The 20,154-nt window shown below is 37.8% G+C and overlaps 2 protein-coding genes across 2 annotated transcripts; one reads left to right on the top strand and one right to left on the bottom strand.

Moving 5' to 3' along the window:
- Positions 1–376: 376 nt before the first annotated feature.
- LOC306847371 (macoilin-1-like) lies at positions 377–13,553 on the bottom strand. The gene is made up of 11 exons (XM_079381283.1): positions 13,276–13,553; positions 11,777–11,918; positions 11,497–11,623; positions 10,400–10,523; positions 9,780–9,955; positions 6,698–7,205; positions 6,461–6,619; positions 5,847–6,029; positions 5,640–5,760; positions 2,187–2,361; positions 377–2,102 (listed from the first exon to the last, which is right to left on the bottom strand). The coding sequence occupies exons 1-11, from the start codon at positions 13,353–13,355 to the stop codon at positions 1,900–1,902; spliced, it is 1,998 nt and encodes a 665-aa protein (XP_079237409.1). The 5' UTR covers positions 13,356–13,553; the 3' UTR covers positions 377–1,899.
- On the top strand, positions 13,544–20,124 carry LOC306847370 (uncharacterized protein). Its single transcript, XM_079381282.1, has 3 exons — positions 13,544–13,637; positions 16,082–16,725; positions 17,921–20,124. The coding sequence occupies exons 2-3, from the start codon at positions 16,102–16,104 to the stop codon at positions 19,487–19,489; spliced, it is 2,193 nt and encodes a 730-aa protein (XP_079237408.1). The 5' UTR covers positions 13,544–13,637; positions 16,082–16,101; the 3' UTR covers positions 19,490–20,124.
- The last annotated feature ends 30 nt before the right edge of the window (positions 20,125–20,154 follow it).

Raw genomic sequence — 20,154 nt, 5'->3', positions numbered from 1 at the left:
CTTCAAATTTAAATGTTAGTTTGTCTATATATTTTATAACATTTTAGTTTTAGTTATTTTAGTCCTTCAACTTAAAACTAAACAAAATGAAGAATAGCTGAAAAAATTAAATAAAATATATTGCAAGTAATTAAATATTTTTTTTTTGTTTGTTTCAGTTTGTGATAATAGCCCTGCAGTCTTTTCACAAGTACGAATGACCAGATTTGTAGCCAATTAAATTTCATATTACAATTGAATTCGTTGACTGCTGTAAACATTCATAACGTTGACAAAAGTGCAACAAGGATACAAATAAGTAAATATATAAAATTATGACCTATTACGTATTTGGAAGGCAAAATGACACTGAAAAGAGAAAGAGTATTTTTTTCTTCCCTTGTAAATGTAATTGTAAAGTATTCAATTTCAATCGCATTTGAATGAAGTGCAAATTTCCCTAACAATTACTGTAATGATTTACTTTATACACACACACACACACACACACACACACACACACACACACACACACACACACACACACACACACACACACACACTTTAGCTTTGTTCTTTAAAAAAAAAAAAAAATCAAACAATGAGAAACAAAGGCGTGTTCTTTACTCTCCACAAAGTTTACCATAAAAACACCAAATGCAATCCACTGTAATACTTTCCCAAGGTAGACAAATAAAAAAAAGTCCTGTTGTGAAACAAGGACTAAACCAAACAAGCATATTCTGCCTGCATCATGACACAAACCTTAAACCACTGAAGAAGAAATGTGAAGGAGAACTCGGTCATGAAACATTAATGGATTGATGTTCAGGTGTTATCCCAGTCACTGAATGAGGTCTCTATGATGCATGGTTTGTATTGTCCTCAATGACATTAAATGGTGGAAGGAAGGAAAAGTTGGCACATTTTACCAAAATCAAACCATTCGGCAAGTATTATAAAACGCAATGAGTATGTAAATGTAAATTAGAGACATGACAGAAACAGCAGACCATTGGTAAATAGTGAATTAGAGTGGGCTTGCTGTTACTGTATTTTCCCTGACAAAACACATGGCAACAGGAGGGCAGATGATTTTAAATGCCACGCTGGGAAAAACAAAAACGGGTCATGTGGTGTGTTGACCAATCAGATGGATTCTAGGGATGGATGAATACGGCATATATTATATTAAACAAGATATTTCAAGGCACTGTGTAACATAACAACTGGCAAACAAGACATCATATATTCAGCTTTTCAACTGGTTTCAACTAAATTCTATTTCAATTTCATCCGGTAACAAAAAGGACTTGCATTGACTGCAAAATACGACAACATTCCCGAATATTTATGCAGCATTTTTGTCAACAAATACAATGTGAAGATCAGTCCTTTTTAAATACATGGGTTTTTTCATGTCTTCGACCTTTTAGAAAACAGCAACGGGAGGAAGAGAAACCAAAAATATTTCCAACTCAAATCCAACATCTGTAATGAAATGATTTTTACCTCCCTTGAAAAAAAGATGTACAATACTATGGTCATACTTAAACTGAAATGCATTCTTAAATCACTCCATTGCAACAAACACAATGTTTTTCCATCTCAAATACGTCCGTCTCATTTCAATACGTTTTCCCTTTTCTTTTTACATTCAATAAACTTAAAGATGGTAAGTTTACACCAGGGAAGTAAAAGAAGTCACTGTCACATAAAACTGTTCAGATTCAACACAAAGATTTTTTCCTTTTTCTAATTTTCTCCTCTCTATTCCTCCACTGATTTTATCAACAACGAAGAAGAGCCATACTAACAGAGGAGGGGTAAATCAAACAAAAATACTACCCCATCCCATTGGTTTGCATACTGAACTTCTTAGACTAATCAAAGAGCAAAGTGGACGATGTGATTGGACATTCACTTCTTGAGCGGCTGGTAGATGGAGGCATTGGGGTCCAAGCTGGAAGGACTGGCGTCCATGAACTTGGAGGAGTAATGTGGGGTCACAGGGGTCATGCTGTTGGTCTCTGCCGAGTAGGTGATGCTGGGCATGACCGCCATGACCTCTGCAATCTTCTGCTTCAACTCTTTTATCTCATGCTCCTTCTGCAAAATCTGACCTGTGTGCGGGACAGAGAAAGAATAGGTTAGTGAGCAGAAGCAGACAAGCCTAAGAGACACATTAAGACAGGAAGGGGGCAGACCTTGAGCAATCTCTAGCTGTCTCTTGGCATCTCCGAGTGCTGAGAAGAGATCCAGTTTGATTCTGGTCTCAGCACTCAGACTGTTCTCTAGGTGCTGGGTCTTGTCCTGCATGGCCGACAGCGCTGACATCAGAACCTCTGTGTCCTTTTCATTCTCCTTATATTTGCGCAATTCCTGCACGTAAAGAAACAAAGAGTTAAGAATTTGAAGGTACGTTTTTTAGTCAATATGAAACATTATTCAAATTATTTTGCATCTGGTATATTTGTGAGTGAAACAGAATATTTTGAGAAAAATAAATAAAGGAGTAAATTAATCTTAAGGTTAGATTTTATCCATTTGAACAGTACGAGGCTGCTTCCAGACTTGAATGAGAATCTGCAGGCAACTGTGTAATGAATAAACACTTTGACCCAGGAATCAGGCCAAATCAGACTAAATATAACTTAAAAAAAAAAAAAGTTTCAAATGTGTATATTTAACTGTTTTTATATGAACAGTGAATCAATAATTATTGATTCATTACTGAATCATTATTGATTCGCTATTCATATAAAAATTTATACCTTTTATAGCTCAGAGGACTTCCGGAAATCATTGCTCATTTGCACTATTATACTAAGTTTGAGGTCAGTAAATTTTATTTATACATTTTATTTTAGCCAATGTATTCAGCAATGATGCATTAAAATGCTCATAAGCATTCGACAGTCGTTTATAATGTTACAAAAGATTTCTATTTCAAAAAAAAGAAAGCTGTTCTTTTGAACTTTCTATTCTTCATGAAATCCTGAAAAATCTATCATGGTTATCATGATTTCCACAAAAACATTAAGAACTGTTTCCTGAGCCTCTAATCAGCATATTAGAATGATTTCTGAAGGATCATGTGACACTGCAGACTGGAGTAATGCTGCTGAAAATTCAGCTTTGCACCACAGAAATAAAATACATGTTAAAATCTATCAGCATTCTTAAAATGTAATAATATTTCACAGTATTACTGTTATGACTGTATTTTTGATCAAATTAATGCAGCATTGATGAGCTTAAGAGACTTATTTGGACTCATATCCATTAAAAATAAAAACTACTGACCCCAAACTTTTGAATGGTGGTATATTTTCATGAATTAATTCTCAATAGTTTTTTGTAAATGCTGATTGATACGTTTTTTTATCTATATTTGTTAAATTATATATTGATAAAGATGTATTATAGAATTATTTTACTGTGATAAAATGCATTTTCTTCAATCATGCGATGATGGTATTTTGTATGAGATTTAAGTATGATAATCGTGAATATTTATAGTATGTTTTTTGGCTTTGAATTTACTATGGGTACAGTTAGAATATACAGTGCCCTCCAAAAGTATTGGAGCAGTAAAGACAAAATTGCTCTGTTGGCTGAGTCGTCAAGACATTTGCAAATATGATTAAAAGATGAATATGAGACAAAACTACATAATGTCACATTTTATTATTGGGTGATTCAACGCATAGATGTTTTACCAGCTAAGAAGTTTTAGAGTTTCATCCCTCTATCTGATATGAGCATAAGTATTGGAGCAGTTGCCTCACAGGTCTTTCTAAGTGATCAGCTGTGTCCTGTTGCATTAATTCTTCAGCTATTAAAAGCAGGGAATGTGTCGTATCAGTTATATCCATTACTTCTGTATTCTGAATCTTGCATTCGATGATGACACACAAACCAGGATGAAGATGAGGGAGCTGATTTTGAGAGAAAAGCAAGTGATTTGGATGCTAAAAGAAAAGAGTAAGTCAGTTAGAGCTCTAGCAAAAACAAAGGGAATGGAGAAATCAAGAGTTTGGAAACCACCAGCGACACCAGCAACCAACAACGACCTGATCGGCTGAGAAAACAACAGTAGTTGATGACAGACAAATCATAAAAGCTGTGAAAATGAATCCTAAAAGACGTGTCTGTAAAATCACCAACAACTTCCAGAAAGCTGGGGTGATGCTCTGACAATCTACTGTCCTCAGGAGACTTTGACACAGAATTACAGATGCTACACAGCAAGATACAAACCTCTGACCAGCACCAAAAATAGAAAGGCAAGATTAGAGTTTGCAAAAAAGCACAAAGGTGAGCCAGAAGTGTTTTGAAACTATGTTTATGGACCGATGAGACAAAGATGAACCTTTATCTAAGTGATGGGAAAGCAAAAATGTGGAGAAAAAAAGGGAACTGCAATGATCTCAAGCATACAGCCTCATCTGTAAAGCATGGTGTAGGTGGTGTCGTGGCATGGGCATGCATGGCTGCCTCTGGAACAGGCCCTCTCAACTTTACTGATGACTTAATGTATGATGACAGTAGCAGAATGAATTTGGAAGGGTACAAAACCATCTTGCCTACCGATATTCAAGAAAATGCCACCCGATTCATTGGGAAGTGCTTCATATTGCATCAGGACAATGACCCAAAACACCCTGCCAGTTCAGTCAAGGAATTTATAAGAGCAAAGAAATGGAAAGTCTTGAATTGCCCAATTTCACCAGCTGAAGAGGAGAGTAAAGGCAGAAACTCCCCAAAACAAGCAACAACTGGAATTGGCTGCATTAAAGGCTGGGAAAATTATTTCAAAGGATGAGACCAAGAGTCTGGTGATGTCTATGGGTCACAGACTTACTGCTGTGATTGTGCGCAAGGGATCTGCAACTAAATAATAGCTTTTAATCTTTTATATCTGCCTTATGTTCAACTGTCTTGACTCCACAGCCAACAGAGCAATTTTGTCTTTACCATTCCAATACTTATGGAGGGCACTGTATATGTATTTTTGGATAAATATGGTGTTCCATAATCAATGTCCGGCATATTGTAATGATTACAGTAAATGGGCCTGTTAAATGTGCGCAGGTGTAAGCTTGAAAACATGGCACTGATGAAGGATTGAACCCAAAAACGTTCGGCACACTTTGCACTTTCGTACTTTATTCGTGGCCTCTGAATAATAAATTCATATGAGCTTTTTTGGCATATTTCTTGTGTGCGGATCTTATTTATTTTTTGATCTTGGTGTATTTTCATGACAATATTTTTGCATGACTAAATCAGTTAAATAGTTATTTGGTTATTGAGTTAACATTAGCCAGAAGCCTTCATGGCCTAGACAAAATTAGCTGAAAAAGAAAGTTGGTCCAGCGGTGGAACAAGTTTATATTTGACGAAAAATTACAAAGAGTAACATTATTTCTTTGGATTAATGGACACTTAAGTAAAAAAAAAAAAAAAGACAATTTTGATTTCATGTTGATTTTAAATGTTTATAACTTTCTCCTACAAGTCACACACCAACTTTTTTTTTTTTATTCTGAACCACAATGTGCCTCACAAAGGTCATTCCTCCCTAATGTTTTATTCTAAATATTGCTCTTGGGAAAGAATATTAAAGCAACATGTCAGCAGGGGTTCTGGCTTACTTGTGCCTTGAGCTCAAGCTCTCTGATTTGTTCCTCCTTCAGCTTCATGTCATGCATGAGCTTCTTGCACTCCGACTCCAGCTCACGTATGCGACTCCTCAGTGAATCTGTGCACTCTCCTCTGTGAAAGGAGGCGAGTCAGGCTCAACAGCACACATACATAACATACATACGGGGTTGAAGCAATATTTTTGGGTAAAGTCCCACCTGGAGGCAGCTGCCAGAGCTACAGCACGTGCGGCTGTGGCCTCTTCCATCTTCTTTCTTTTCTTCTCTTCTGCAAGCTGCTTTTCCACCGCGGCTCGCGCTTCCTGTTCTGCCTTGAGCCGCTTCTCCAGTTGCACAATCGTTTGCTTGTCCTTCTGCTTGGCCTGCACAGCATTATGAAGCCTAATACAGAGACAAACATGATCAACACTGGCATAAACAACTGCAGGTAGAGAGAAGGAAATGGGCATTTGATGATACAAAGGCAGGTGTTTCCACCGAAAAATAATAAGCTAGTAGTGTACTAATAATTAACAATTGTAGTGATGTGAAACTCATTGCCAGTTATCGCAAATGATTGATTGAAGTTGTTGCTGCAAAGAGACAAAGCGATAGTGATCACGTAATGAATACAGTTACTCATGTTGTGCCATTACTGTCAGATCCAATATAGTTGGATCTTTTAGTGCCAGAATGTTGTCTAATGTTGCACAACCAGTTATTAGATTTAGGGGGCAATTACTTTTTCACGTAGGCCCAGGCATGTTTGCACAGCTTTTTTCCCTTAATAAATGAAATCATTATTTCATTGTTTTAGGCAGCTGATTTCTCACTTGTTCTGCAGCAACTCGTTTTCCTGGCGGAGTTGGCCGAGCTCAGAGCGCATGCTCCTCTCGGCACTGCTCAAAGAGCTGATCTGACTGCGCAGGTCTTGCTCCACCTGTCTGCTCGCCTGCAGGTCAGCCTTCAGCTTCTTTATGTCCTGTTCAAGCCTGCCAGACAGAGAAAAAGAGAATGAACAGGACAAACACACTCCAACTGCTGAATCAGACGACATTTAGGACTCTTACCGCACTAATGCATCTGGCTTACTGAGCTGGTTGTTAGGTATACAGTTCTCCATCAGCTCTCTGTGAGGTGCAAGGTTCTTCCCTGCACACTTCTGTTTCTTTTCACTCCTACTGGACGAGGAGGACGGTACACTGCCATTAGTGGAGTTGTGGCTATGGGGGGAGGAGTTTTTGTAATGTTTGGAGGTGGCAGAGCTTCCTCCTCCACTCCCCACCTCCTCTTTCAGGAACAGGTTCTCGGCGCTGCCACCGAGCTCGTTGTTGAGTCTCTTAGTGTTTAGGTGGTTCTCCATATACTCAATGTCCTGTAGTTTAGCATCCACAGTCTGTAGGATGTTGTTGTTTATTCCTATGCTGTGCTGCTGCTGCTGTTTTTTGTCTTTCCCCCCGTCTTTGCCCTTCTCCTTGTACTCCAGTTCAGGCAGAGAGATGGGCAGCTTCTTGGTAATAGCAGTGCCGTTCTGAGCCACTAACACAGAGTCTGCTTCAGACATGCCTTTTGAGGTGGCTGCCAAATGAATGAAAGAGATTTTAATGTTACATGGCAAAGCTGTCTGACTGGTAAGACTACAAATGAAACAGAAGACAGAAAGCATCATGAAAATGTAAAGGCAGTTTAGTACTACCATGTGACTGATATTATTTTTGCAGTATGTTTAAAGTGCACAGTATGAAAATGTTCTGTTTGCATGGAATACCTAGATACCATTAGGCAAAATGTGTGGTATACATCCAAAACACACAGCACTGTTTCCTACAATGCACTAAAGTTGACGCTTTCATTCCCAGTGTGATGAATGAACCAGGACTTCATCTCTTTGATTGGGTTGCCAAAAATGACTACATTTTTAATAAAACTGTGAAATAACCATGTTTTTGATAACTAGATTCCAACTGTGGAATCAATCATGCAATAAATGTAGTTAGAAATATTTAAAACGTATTGTACTGTTTATGTTACTAAAAGATATTTTTTAAAGATATTTCTGTTTTGTTTTTGAAAAAAGGTCTCTTATGCTACATTTGATCAAAAATACAGTAAAAACAGTAACACTGTAAAATAGTAAAAAAAAAAAAAAAAAGTTTCTATTTTAATATATAATATTTTCCTATGATGGCAAAACTGAATTTTCAGCATTATTACTCCAGTCTTCAATGTCACATGATCTGTCAAAAATCATTTTTTATGATTTGCTGCTCAAGAAAAATGTATTATGTTGTAGTATGTTGAAAACAGTTGTTCTGCTTAATATTTTTAGGATTCTTTGATGAATAGAAAGTTTAAAGTGGTCATGAACTGAGAAACCAAAATTCCCTTGATCTTTTGACACACAAGAGCTCACTGGGCTAGAAAAACATCCTATACGTTTCAGAACTCAAAACTTTGTCATTAGCCTAAAAACAGCTTATATTGAAGCCAGTCTGCCAAAATGGCAGCTTTTGGAATGTTCTAATCTATTTTATGATGTAATAGTGTGGATAAGCACCACCTTCGCAGAAGAAGATCAACGCCTCGACATCAAAATCATCTTTGCATTGCCTTCCTTCTGATCCCAACGCTAGGAAAGAGTGGATGAACTTTATTTTTAATGAAGATCCAGATTGAATCAGTAAGAACTTCATTTTACAGAGGATTTGTTTACTAAAAGACGACGATGTGCCAACTATATTGGATCTGACAGTAATGGCGCAACATGAGTAACTGTATTCATTACGTGATCACTATTGCTTTGTCTCTTTTTACTAAATCGCTTGACATGTATTGAGTTATTTATGCGTTTCTGACCTAAAAATCACAGCAGTGTCCATCTATGAGGAATTTACGCTGTCAAACATACACAACGATTAGCCAATCATGGCGCTGGGCGTTTACTTCCGAATCTACAATCCACCATGCCTATTCAAACAGCGTTCTGATGAGGGGGGTCAAAGCAGGACAGAAAATAGCCTATTACTTCTAAACTGTGATGTTTTTGATGTAAAAATCTGGATAACATTATAAGTGGACCTCAGAGAACAGCACAAAATAAAAAAAAACAAAGGCAGTTCATGACCCCTTTACAAGAACAGCATTTATATTTATATAATTATAATTTATTATTTAAAGAAACACTCCACTTTTTTTGAAAATAGGCTAATTTTACAACTCCCCAAGAGTTGAGTTGTACCATTTTCGAATCCATTCAGCCGATCTCCGGGTCTGGCGGTAGCACTTTTAGAGTAGCTTAGCATAGATCATTGAATCTGATTAGACCAGGGGTAGGCAACGTCGGTCCTGGAGTGCCGCTGTCCTGTAGAGTTTAGCTCCAACCCTAATCAAACACACCTGAGCAAGCTAATCAAGGCATTCAAGATTACTAGGGCTATTAGGCAGGTGAGGTTAGGGCAGGGGCTAAACTCTGCAGGACATCGGCACTCCAGGTTCGACGTCGCCTACCCCTGAATTAGACCATTAGCATCTCGCTCAAAAATGACCAAAGAGTTTCGATATTTTTCCCATTTAAAACTTGACTCTTCTGTAGTTACATGGTGTACTAAGACTGACGGAAAAGTTGTGATTTTCAAGGCCGATATGGCTAGGAACTATGCTCTCATTCCGGCGTAACAATCAAGGAACTTTGCTGCCGTACCATGGGTGCAGCAGGCGCAATGATATTACGCAGCATCTGAAAGTAGTCCCCATTCTAGCCATATCGGCCTAGAAAATCGCAACTTTTAATTTTCCGTCAGTCTTCGTGCACGATGTAACTAATCAGATTCAATGATCTATGCTAATCTACACTAAAAGTGCTACCGCCAGACCTGGAGATCTGCTGAATGGATTTGAAAAACGGTAAAACTCAACCGTTTAACTCTTGGGGAGTTGGAAAATGAGCCCATTTCCAAAAAAAGTGGAGTGTTCCTTTAACGTCATAAATGTCATTACTGTCACTTTTCATTAATTTAATGCATTTAATTTCAAAATTAATGTATTTTTAAAAGAAAAATTATGGTAATTTTTGTCTTTATTTTGCATGGCTTCCCCTTTAACAAATTAAGATGACATGATCATATTATGAAACTGGTCAAATGGTGATCTTACCCTCTGTCTCTCGTTCCTGTCTCTGAAGCATCTGTTGTTCTAGAGGCAGGGCCTGCTGTAGGAGCTGCATGTAGAACTCATTTTCCTTCTGCACCTCTTTTTGTTTGCGCAGACGCATCTTATAGCTCACATAACTCTTGAATCCAAAGCCCAGCGTCACCACGGGATAGCCAATGCTGCAATGAAATGGTTAGAACAGCATGTTACAGAAAACAGAAATAAACATGATTGGTACAACTAGTGATGACTCAACATCAGACACCTTCAGATAATGGCAACACTCCCATTTGCTGCTATGGAGATGCCACCAGTGTATTTACAAATACAAAGCTGACTTCTGCGTTATAAGTAGTGCAGTTACATCAGCTATGTTTAATACTCAAAAATTGGTGAAGCACAATGTGGTGCGACTTTGCGCTTGAAGAGATAATTCACCCAAAATTACAAAACCTTCTTTTTTACAAGGATGCATTGTGAGGGAAGCTAGTGAGTTTTTGCTTTTTATTGTTTGGAAAAGAGTAGCATGAACATACTTCAGAATTTCTCCTCTTTTGTTGCATAAAGTAGATCAGACAGGTTTGAAATGACATGGGGACAAGTAAAATGCAAGAAAAGCTTACCAGTGAGCTGCAAATGGACGGCAAAGGTCTACATGAAAATGTTTCAAATCCTTGAATCGGATGGCTGCTTCGATGTAGACGAAGAGAATCCAGAGAGAAACAGTCGGCAGACACACACCTCGTTCTGAAAATACAATGAGAGAGAGGGAAAACTATGTTCAACAAATGATCTCTAGCCTGCTGTTAATAGTTATGGCATTCTTATGGCATATCTAGGAAAGCATAATTCTTCAAACTATAATGACTTCTAGCCCATTAGTGACCTAGACATCTAAGAGGTTGCATAAAGGGCCACTGGCTGTTTGGGAGATCAATAACGTCACAGGTTTCACAAAACAAGCTCTAGGCTGCAAACAAAACCCTAGTTTGCTGAAAGCACCCTCTCTTGTTGAGACACGCTGCAAGTTGTGTGTCAGAAGGAGCAATCACAGTCACAGCTCAAGGCGTATTGAAGCAGTTTTCAAGGAACAATCACTCAGTGTCAGCAATGCTTTTCCTCCTCTATCCTGAGGTATCACTGAACCAACCCAAGAAAAGGACATATAAATTACAGGAGCACTTGAAAATCCATCAAAGATCTCTGCTGTTCACTCAGAGTTCAAATACAAGAGCAGGGTATACGTCTACATGGAAGCATATACAGTATATTCTGCAAGTATGAATTAAATCGCTCAAAAGTGATAGTAAAGACATTTATAATGTAAAGATTTCTACTTCAAATGCTGTTTTCTATTTTCTATTCAAAGAATCGTGTGACATTGAAGACTGGAGTAATGATGCTGAAAATTCAGCTTTGCATCACAGGAATAAACTACATTTTAAAATATATATTCAAAAAGAAAGTTATTTTAAATAGTATTTTATTTTTATAAGATCCCTGTCTTACTGTATATTTGATCAAGTTGAGACTTCATTGGCCAATGGAAGCCTAAGTCAGATTGTGCAACTTTTTTGTTACATGATAGAGCATTGTTTTCACAAAATCATTTCTCCTATGTGTTCTCTAAAATTCAATCAACTCTATAGTGTGTAAGCGGCCTTACTCCTAAAATGATACGCATGGAAAGTCAGATGAGGCTTGGCCGATGTCGACCTACCTGTATGCCACACGTACTGTACCCAGACATACGTGCTGGCGGCGAAGAACAGCCATTGCTTGGGGATGAACAGGAGGCAGATGATGTCTGATGTGAATGCGACACACACAAAGAACACAGAGAACGCCTGTGGAATCAGATGAGAAGTGTAGAGATGATTGATGTAGCCTGTGCAGAACACGTCACTCAGAGACGTTAATAAAGCTGATTGATAAAGAATCAAGAGGAGAGTGAGCCATTAGTTGCTCAATTACACAACACAGAGAGATCAAATACTCACCAGTCCCTGATATCTAAAGGAATCGTAAACGCTCCTGATGAAAAGCCAGAAAGGCCACAGGTACTCAAACCTGAACTCCAGCACAAAATCAGCTAGCAGAACCAGCGCCCAAACGACCAGGAACTTCAGGTACAGGAAGGTACTGCCAGATCAAGAGAAATCAGGAGAATCATACAAATTATTGAAATCTTATGCAAAGCCTTTTTATAAAGGAATTTTGATTATGTTTCTGGTTGTCCATAGTGTGTGCATGTAAGCACTTAAAGCACTTAAAATAATTGTTTCTATTAATATATCAGGTATGAATTTCATTTAAATACAATAAAAATTAAACACATTTTTATCATAAATTACTTAATTTTCATTGTTACACATAATGAAATAAATTAGACATTTCCATGACTCTTCCAGCCCCCCCCCATTGGTATATTTGTAGCAATAGCCCAAAATATACGCTGTATGGGTCAAAATGATTGATTTTTCTTTTATGCAAAATGTCATTAGGATATTAAGTAAAGATCACGTTCCATGAAGATATTTTGTAAATTGCCTACCGTAAATATATCAAAACTTACAAATGAGAACAATGGAACTCTTATGATTAGTAATATGCATTGATAAGGACTTCATTTGGACAACTTTAAAAGGCAATTTTCTCAATTTATTTTCACCCTCAGATTCCAGATTTTCAAATAGTTGTATCTCGGCCAAATATTGTCCTATCCTAACAAACCATAAATCGACGGAAAGCTTATTTAGTCAGAATAAATCTCAATTTGAAAACAAAAAAATTACCCTTATGACTGGTTTTGTGGTCCAGGGTCACATATATTAAAACTATTCAAATATACTCAGCCAATGAGGTCTTGGCAGAGCAGATCTTGGTAGTGTTTACACACACTCATTTATTTCAGATGTGGAATTAACCAAAACTAGAAGGATTAAGTTACACAGAGTTTAATCTAAACAGTTCTAGAACAAGAACAGTCTAAAATCAACCAGTTTGTATAGGATTACCTTCATTACAATATCATGTGGAAAATGGCAGAAACGTTACAATAATGTGACATCAACATAAAAACATCTCAATGCCCTACTGCAAGATCCAGCTGAAGCTTTGTAGTGATTTTCTTGGTGGACCAGCAACAATCCAGCTACCAGTTGGTCAAGCTGTTTTTGTATTGTAGCTGATTGAGCGGCTACCATGATCCAAAACACATTTGCACAAGCTGGATCTTGTGATGATGACTATAAAAGACAACAGCATAAGAACATTCATGGCATTGCCAGTACTATATGCAATACTTATTATTGAATATTCTGCACTATTGAAGCCTGTGGATGATACACAAAAGCCAGCATCCTCGCATATGCTACAGAAGTGAATAGTCTCACTGAACTGTCATCTGTATCTGAGTGTGACAGCTCTTAAACGGCCGAGCTCAGTTCAGAGACGCCATTACGGTGCGGTCGGTGCTCGGGAGCTTCTCCGTCCGTACCTGCTGTGAATACCCTCGGTGATTCGGTTCCGTTTCAACGGGCGACGGAGTTTGCTGCAGTCCGCATTGCGCCGCTTCATTCTCCACCCTTTAGATTCCTGTAACTTTGAACACTCGAGGGAAACTACGTGACTGTCCTAATACTGATGCGCATCGCTACGCGAATGCGGGACTGTCAGTGTTTTCCTTCCACTAGACACAAAGAAATAAATTAAAACAGTCTGCGCGAGGCCCTCCTATTTTTATTCTGGACGCCTCGTGACGTAACGACGCTGTACGCTCTGCGCTACGTTCCCATGGCAAGATGGCGGCGTCCTGAGCAGACAACTCTTCTGTCCGATTTTCATGTTTATTTTGTGAGGGTAAGTGTTAACATTGACATAACTTGTGGATGTGATGGTATGTATAATAATACTGAATTAAAAGTGGTGGCATATCGTGCAAACGTGGTGTTTTTAAATAAAACACTTCGGATCACTCCAACGCATGCCTTCAGCCATGCTTGAGCTGGATGAGAAGAAACAAAAACGTGTTAGACATGTCGCGAGAGTTAATTAATCGTTGTGTTAATTAACATAGACATAAACTCCCCATATGTGTATGTTTATTAACACAAAATGTTTGCTTGTGTTATTTTGTAAGTCACTCACAGATTAGTGTTGATTTCAGGGATCTGACCATGTCAACATTATATTTGCGTTGCATGATGTTTCAGACAATACCCAGTTTTAGTAAAACAATACGTATAAAAACTTTTTACTTGCACTTGTGATTGCACTGTGATGTTAAATCATTTGTGTGATCATTTTGCGTTTATGTAAATACTTGTTCACCAGTAGTTTTTTTAATGACATTTCACTTGTCTTTAAATGTACGTAAAGTGTTATTAAATATTTTTTAAATAAATGTTTTTGTCAAAATGTTTAAGATTATGTACACAGACACTGCAATTATGATGCAATATGACCACTGTGCAGTACGTATTTATTTGATATTTATTACATTTCTTACGTACTGTCACAATTTGCACATACTGAATGTATACAATATCTATAAATATATTATAATAATATGAACATATATTTCCATGTCCACATTCTCACAACAAATGTGGCCAAAAGTATAATAATAATCATTTTATAATAATAGTAAAATTATATTTGAAACCTGGGATTTGATGCTGAAAACAAGATTTGAGATCTAACTTTAAAAAGAAAGAAACAAACAAAAATAATACTTTCAATGACAAATGTTTACAATTATTTTTATTTTTTTTTCTAGTTAAGGGGAAAGGGAAGTGGTGTGTGGCCAAGTATGGTGCTCCATACTCAGAATTTGTGCTCTGCATTTAACCCATCCAAGTGTACACACAGTAGTGAACATACACCTGGAGCAGTGGGCAGCCAATGCTGCGGCGCCCGGGGAGCAGTTGGGGGTTCGGTGCCTTGCTCAAGGGTACATGGCCATCCACGGTACATGGCCCCGTCCATCATCCCTTTGATGCAGTGCTGTTGTCCTGTCCCCTTAGCAGAAAAACACCCCCAAACATAATGTTTCCACCTCCATGTTTGACGGTGGGGATGGTGTTCTTGGGGTCATAGGCAGCATTCCTCCTCCTCCAAACACGGTGAGTTGAGGCCAAAGTGCTTGAATTTGGTCTCATCTGACCACAACACTTTCACCCAGTTCTCCTCTGAATCATTGGCAAGCTTCAGATGGCCCTGTACCGGCCCTGTACATGTGCTATCGTGAGCAGGGGGACTTCAGTCCTTCACGGCGTAGTATGCTACCAATTGTTTTCTTGGTGACTATGGTCCCAGCTGCCTTGAGATCATTGACAAGATCCTACCGTGTAGTTCTGGGCTGATTCCTCACCGTTCATGATCACTGAAACTCTACGAGGTGAGATCTTGCATGGAGCCCCAGACCGAGGGAGATTGACAGTTATTTTGTTTCTTCCATTTGTGAATAATTGCACCAACTGTTCTCACCTTCTCACCAAGCTGCTTGGTGATGGTCTTGTAGCCCATTCCAGTCTTGTGTAGGTCTACAATCTTGTCACTGATATTCTTGGACAGCTCTTTGGTCTTGGCCGTGGTGGAGAGTTTGGAATCTGATTGATTGATTGCTTCTGTAGACAGGTTGTCTTTTATACAGGTAACAAGCTGAGATCAGGAGCACTCCTTTTAAGAGAGTGCTCCTAATCTCTGCTCCTTACCTGTATAAAAGATACCTGGGAGCCAGAAATCTTGCTGATTGATAGAGGATCAAATCTATCTATCTGTCTGTCTATCTATCTATCGATCGATCTATCGCTTTTTTTTTTATTCAGGAAAAATGAATTAAATTGATCAAACGTGACAGTAAAAACTTGTATAATGTTGCGAAATATTTTTATTCCAGATGAATGATTGTTTATCTAAAATAGAAAATGGTCACAATTTAATACAGCTAAAAAATATATACAGCTTTTTTTATTTTATTCAGCAAAGATACATTAAATTGATTAAGAGTGACAGTAAAGACATTTATAATGTTGTAAAATATTTTTAATCCAGATAAATGATTATTTATCTAAAATAGAAAATGGTCAAAATTTCATTATAATTTAATGTTATAATGTTTTTATATATTGATAGTGGTAGTATTTCTGTGACAAATTCCTTGTGTTTCTGAGCAAGTAACAGCCCAGTGCTAAATTGAAAATGATGTTAAAACATAGGTAAAACAAACAAAAAAATAATATATATATATATATCACCTTTCACTAGCGCTCTTACACTACTTGCTGCTTTTCTCATTTCAGTTTTTAGAAAGTACATAAAGATGCCTTCAGTACTGATCCTCAGCAATGAGGTGGTCAAGATGAGGGCAGAGGTTAAAAGGGTGAAGGTGCTTCTCATCCGGAAACTCATCCGTCAGATCTCAGTCCTGGAGAAGAAGAAAGGAAGTGAGGCAGACTTGGAGAAGTTCCGCAGGCGAGCGGCCAGACTTCGGGAGGAGATCCATGAGCTGAAGACTATCATGCCTGACAGCGTCACCAAGGCCGCCCTACAGAAGGATATCAGCTTTGAGAAAGTGTGCCGCAATAAAGAGGCCAGCCTATCCGAACGAGCCATCGCCCGCATCGCCACACACCCACAGTTCAGCAAGAAAATCCTGAGCATAAAGGCAGCCATCAAAGCCTTCAAAGAAGAGAGAACAAATGCATCAAAAGCAGAAAAACAAGTCACGTCGCTAGATCAGTCACAAGCAGACAGCGATGATGATGATTTGGGTTCAGAGAAGTCATGCGATGATGATGAGAAACTGAAAGAGGGTGATAAAAAGACAGATGAAGACAGGCAAGAGGAGATTGATGGTTCCACACAGGAGAGCCAGAAGACGAGTGTAGAGACAATAAATGAACAGACCAATCAGTGCCAGAAGGAAGAATTGCCAACAGTTGAGGTAAGTGTATTTGAAGTGGTGAAATTATTAGTCAAAACTATAATTACATATTGCTTCCCTAATAAAACACACTGTATCCAATTATACAATAAAACAATGTTAATAAAATATTAAATAAATGTTTCAGCCAAAATTAATCAGCCTCATGTTGTTCCAAACCCGTATGTTGTTATTTTGTCAGTGCAACACAAATTATTATTTTTTTTTTGAAGAATCTTTACGTAATCTTTTCTCGTCTCTTGAAGTCGTATGATAGATTCATGTGGAGAAGAGGCTGATAGTCAATACTCAGAAAATATTTCCCTTTCACGCTTTCAAATCAAATATTCCTCCATTACACGTTGTGTCAGGTTAGATGTGTATCTCGGGACCAAACTTCATTGGTGAAAACCATGACAATAATGTTACTATAATCTGGCAACACTGTTGATAGATGAGTGCCGTAATCAAACTAATTAATTTTGAGTTTCCATGGCCAATTTCCATATCCACATTCCCACTACAAAATGAGGCCAAAGTAAAAAACAATAACCAGAAAGTTTGAAATTGTAAACCTGAAAATCAGTTTTTGCTTATCCTGTTTTATTGCTTTTCATGCAATAAAACAGGATATTTGATGCTGAAAACAAGATTTTTTTTAATTTATTTTTTTAAATTAAAAATAAAATTGCTCACGCTCACTTTTTTTCTAGTTAAGAATAGTTTATTCCAGATCAATAAGATTTTTATTATTATTGTTATTACTAATCTTGAAGGATGCATTTAATTGAAATCTATTTCTAATAGATGTTGTTGTGTTTTTTTTACTTTATATTCATCAAAGAATGCTGAAAAAATGTATCATGGTTTATCCAAAAATACCTAGCAGCACAACCATTCAACATTGATAATAATAAGAAATATTTCTTGAGCAACAAATCAGCATATTACAATGATTTCTTAAGGATCATGTGACACTGAAGACTGGAGTAATGATGCTTAAAATTCAGCTTTACCATCACCGGAATAAATTACATTTTAAAATACATTCATATAGAAAACTTCATATTAAATGTTGTGTTCAACTGGAAAACAACAGAATACAGGTTTGGAATGAAGATGATTAAATAATGAAAGAATGTTCCTTTATAGATTAATTATTCCATTGAAACTACTCTTTGCATGAAGGTTATTCTGAAATAAATGCCTCTTACAGGAATCATCTGAAACAGTGGGCATCCCAGAGGAGGTGATCAGGATGAGGAAGGAAGTGAAGAGGACGAGGGTGCTGATCATCAGTAAAATGGCAGAGCAAGTGGCTTCTCTGAAGAAGAAGAAGAAAGGTCAGGAATCAGAGGTGAAGGAAAGCCAAGAAAAAGCAGCAGAAATCATAAAAGAAATCAAGGCTTTAAGGAGCCTTAATCTGGATCAGGTGACCATGATTGCACTTCAGGAGAATGTTGACCTTAAGAAGGATTTGCAGGACCCTCAGGCAAGCCCAGTGGACCGAGCCACTGCACATATTGCCACACATTCCCGCTTCATCAACAGGCTCCAGAAGGTCAAAGACGCCATCAAAAAAGAAAGAGCTAAGGTTGCTGAAGCTGAGCAGAAGAAGACTGACAAACTGGATATGGTGCAGTCCAAGAATGAAGATGAGGAACCGGAGGAGGAACCTGAGGAAGATGAGGAATCGGAAGAGGAACCTGAGGAAGGTGAGAAACCGGAGGAGGAAGACAAGGAACCAGAGGATGACCAAAATAGTGTTCACAGTGAAGACGATGATGATGTGGTAGAGGAGAAATTGAACCGACCTACCTCTGAGATCCATATGTCTAGTGTTGCAGAGCCAACAGAAAGTACAGACTCTGATCTTGTAAAGGTGCCACCTTCCAAGATCATCACAACATCTCCAGAAAAATCTAAAAGGGTTGAAGTTAAATCACAGAAAGCAGAGGCCACGGCTCCAAATGTCAAAAGTTCTCCTGAAAAGTCTTCAACTGTAAGTAAGAAGAACATTGGTAAAGCAAGCAAAGAAATGGAGACCACCTTAAAGCCACAAAAGAAAAAAGACCTACCTGAGACCAAGAGGGATGAGGCAGAAAAAGACGAGGAAGAGAGTGATTTATCAGATGAGGAGGAAGAGAAGGAATATTTCGACGACAGCACAGAGGAACGTTTCCATAAGCAGTCGTCTCAGTCTGAAGAGAGTGATGATGATGACTTCTTTCTGGGCAAAGTTAGCAAATTCAAGAAGCGGAAAAGTAACCAAAGTAAAGTCGAGGAGAAGAAGAGTGAGCTTCAAAAAACTGACAAGGAGGCCACCGGCAAACCCCATGAGACGAACCGTGGTAAATTACAGTCTGTGTTTTGCTCAGCGTTGTCCAAATCTAGCGTGTCCCCTCAGAAAGCAAAGGTTGGCTCTCACAGTGACGGCCCGAGACCTTCTCGATTCCAGAACCAGAGGAAAGGTACTGAGGGTAGAATGAAAGCATCTCAATATAAAGGCCAAGACCTTGGCTCTGACAGGAGGATGGGTTCATTCAAACCCAACAGACAGACTTTTAAAGTTGCTGAACAAAAGCAAGCGGGACCTTCAGGGGCAGGGAGGGGAAGACCACAGTTTGAGCAGAAGCGGAATCCCAGAGGTCCACCTGGCAGGATGCCAGACCCACCCCAGCAGTCCCTTCATCCTTCATGGGAGGCTAGCAGGAAGAGAAAGGAACAGCAGGCACAAATCACAGTGTTCCAAGGGAAAAAGATCAGATTTGATGATGATGATTAAGAAAAGACTGCTCAAATTAATTTGATGCATTTATATTTTAAAACATGAAATTATTCCCTTTAAACTATTTACTGTGCATTTGTATTAAAACACAGATGTAAAACAGTTGTTCTTTGTTTCATGTTCAAAGCCAATGTGAATTTCCCATTATGTGTAATACATATCTCATAGATAAAACTGTGTAAAAGGGTTTCATTGTTTTTTTTATTATTTGTTTTTCACTATACAGTTCCAGTTTTTCAGTTGCACAATTAAAGACTTCAAAGTTCTCATAAGCATTGTTGATATTAACCTTATAATGTGGCCAATTTGATTATATTTTAAAAGTTGCAATACATTTTTACCCCCTGTATGCTAGTTTTAAGGTTTTCTAAAACTGTACACAAAGATTGTTTGCCCATAGTATAATCCTGGAGCGTGTGGAAAGAAGATTTCAAATAAACTCCCTCAGTGTTATTTCACTTTTTTTCATATTTTAATTTTAAAGTTTAATTAATAGTAATTTAGGTGTGTTTTTGTCAGTATGTCTATTTAATTTTTATTCTACTCACTTTTCAGTAATTGTATTACAACAAATGCTGCCTTGTCAAGTAACTGAATTAAAATAACCACCTTTTTTCATTTAATCATTATTTAAATGAACAAATAGTTTTTCATTTTGTTTA

Source organism: Barbus barbus (assembly GCF_936440315.1).
Source record: "Barbus barbus genome assembly, chromosome: 27".
Taxonomy (NCBI): domain Eukaryota; kingdom Metazoa; phylum Chordata; class Actinopteri; order Cypriniformes; family Cyprinidae; genus Barbus; species Barbus barbus.
The sequence above is the reverse complement of the archived record's forward strand: the minus strand, read 5'-3'. Positions and strand labels throughout refer to the sequence as shown.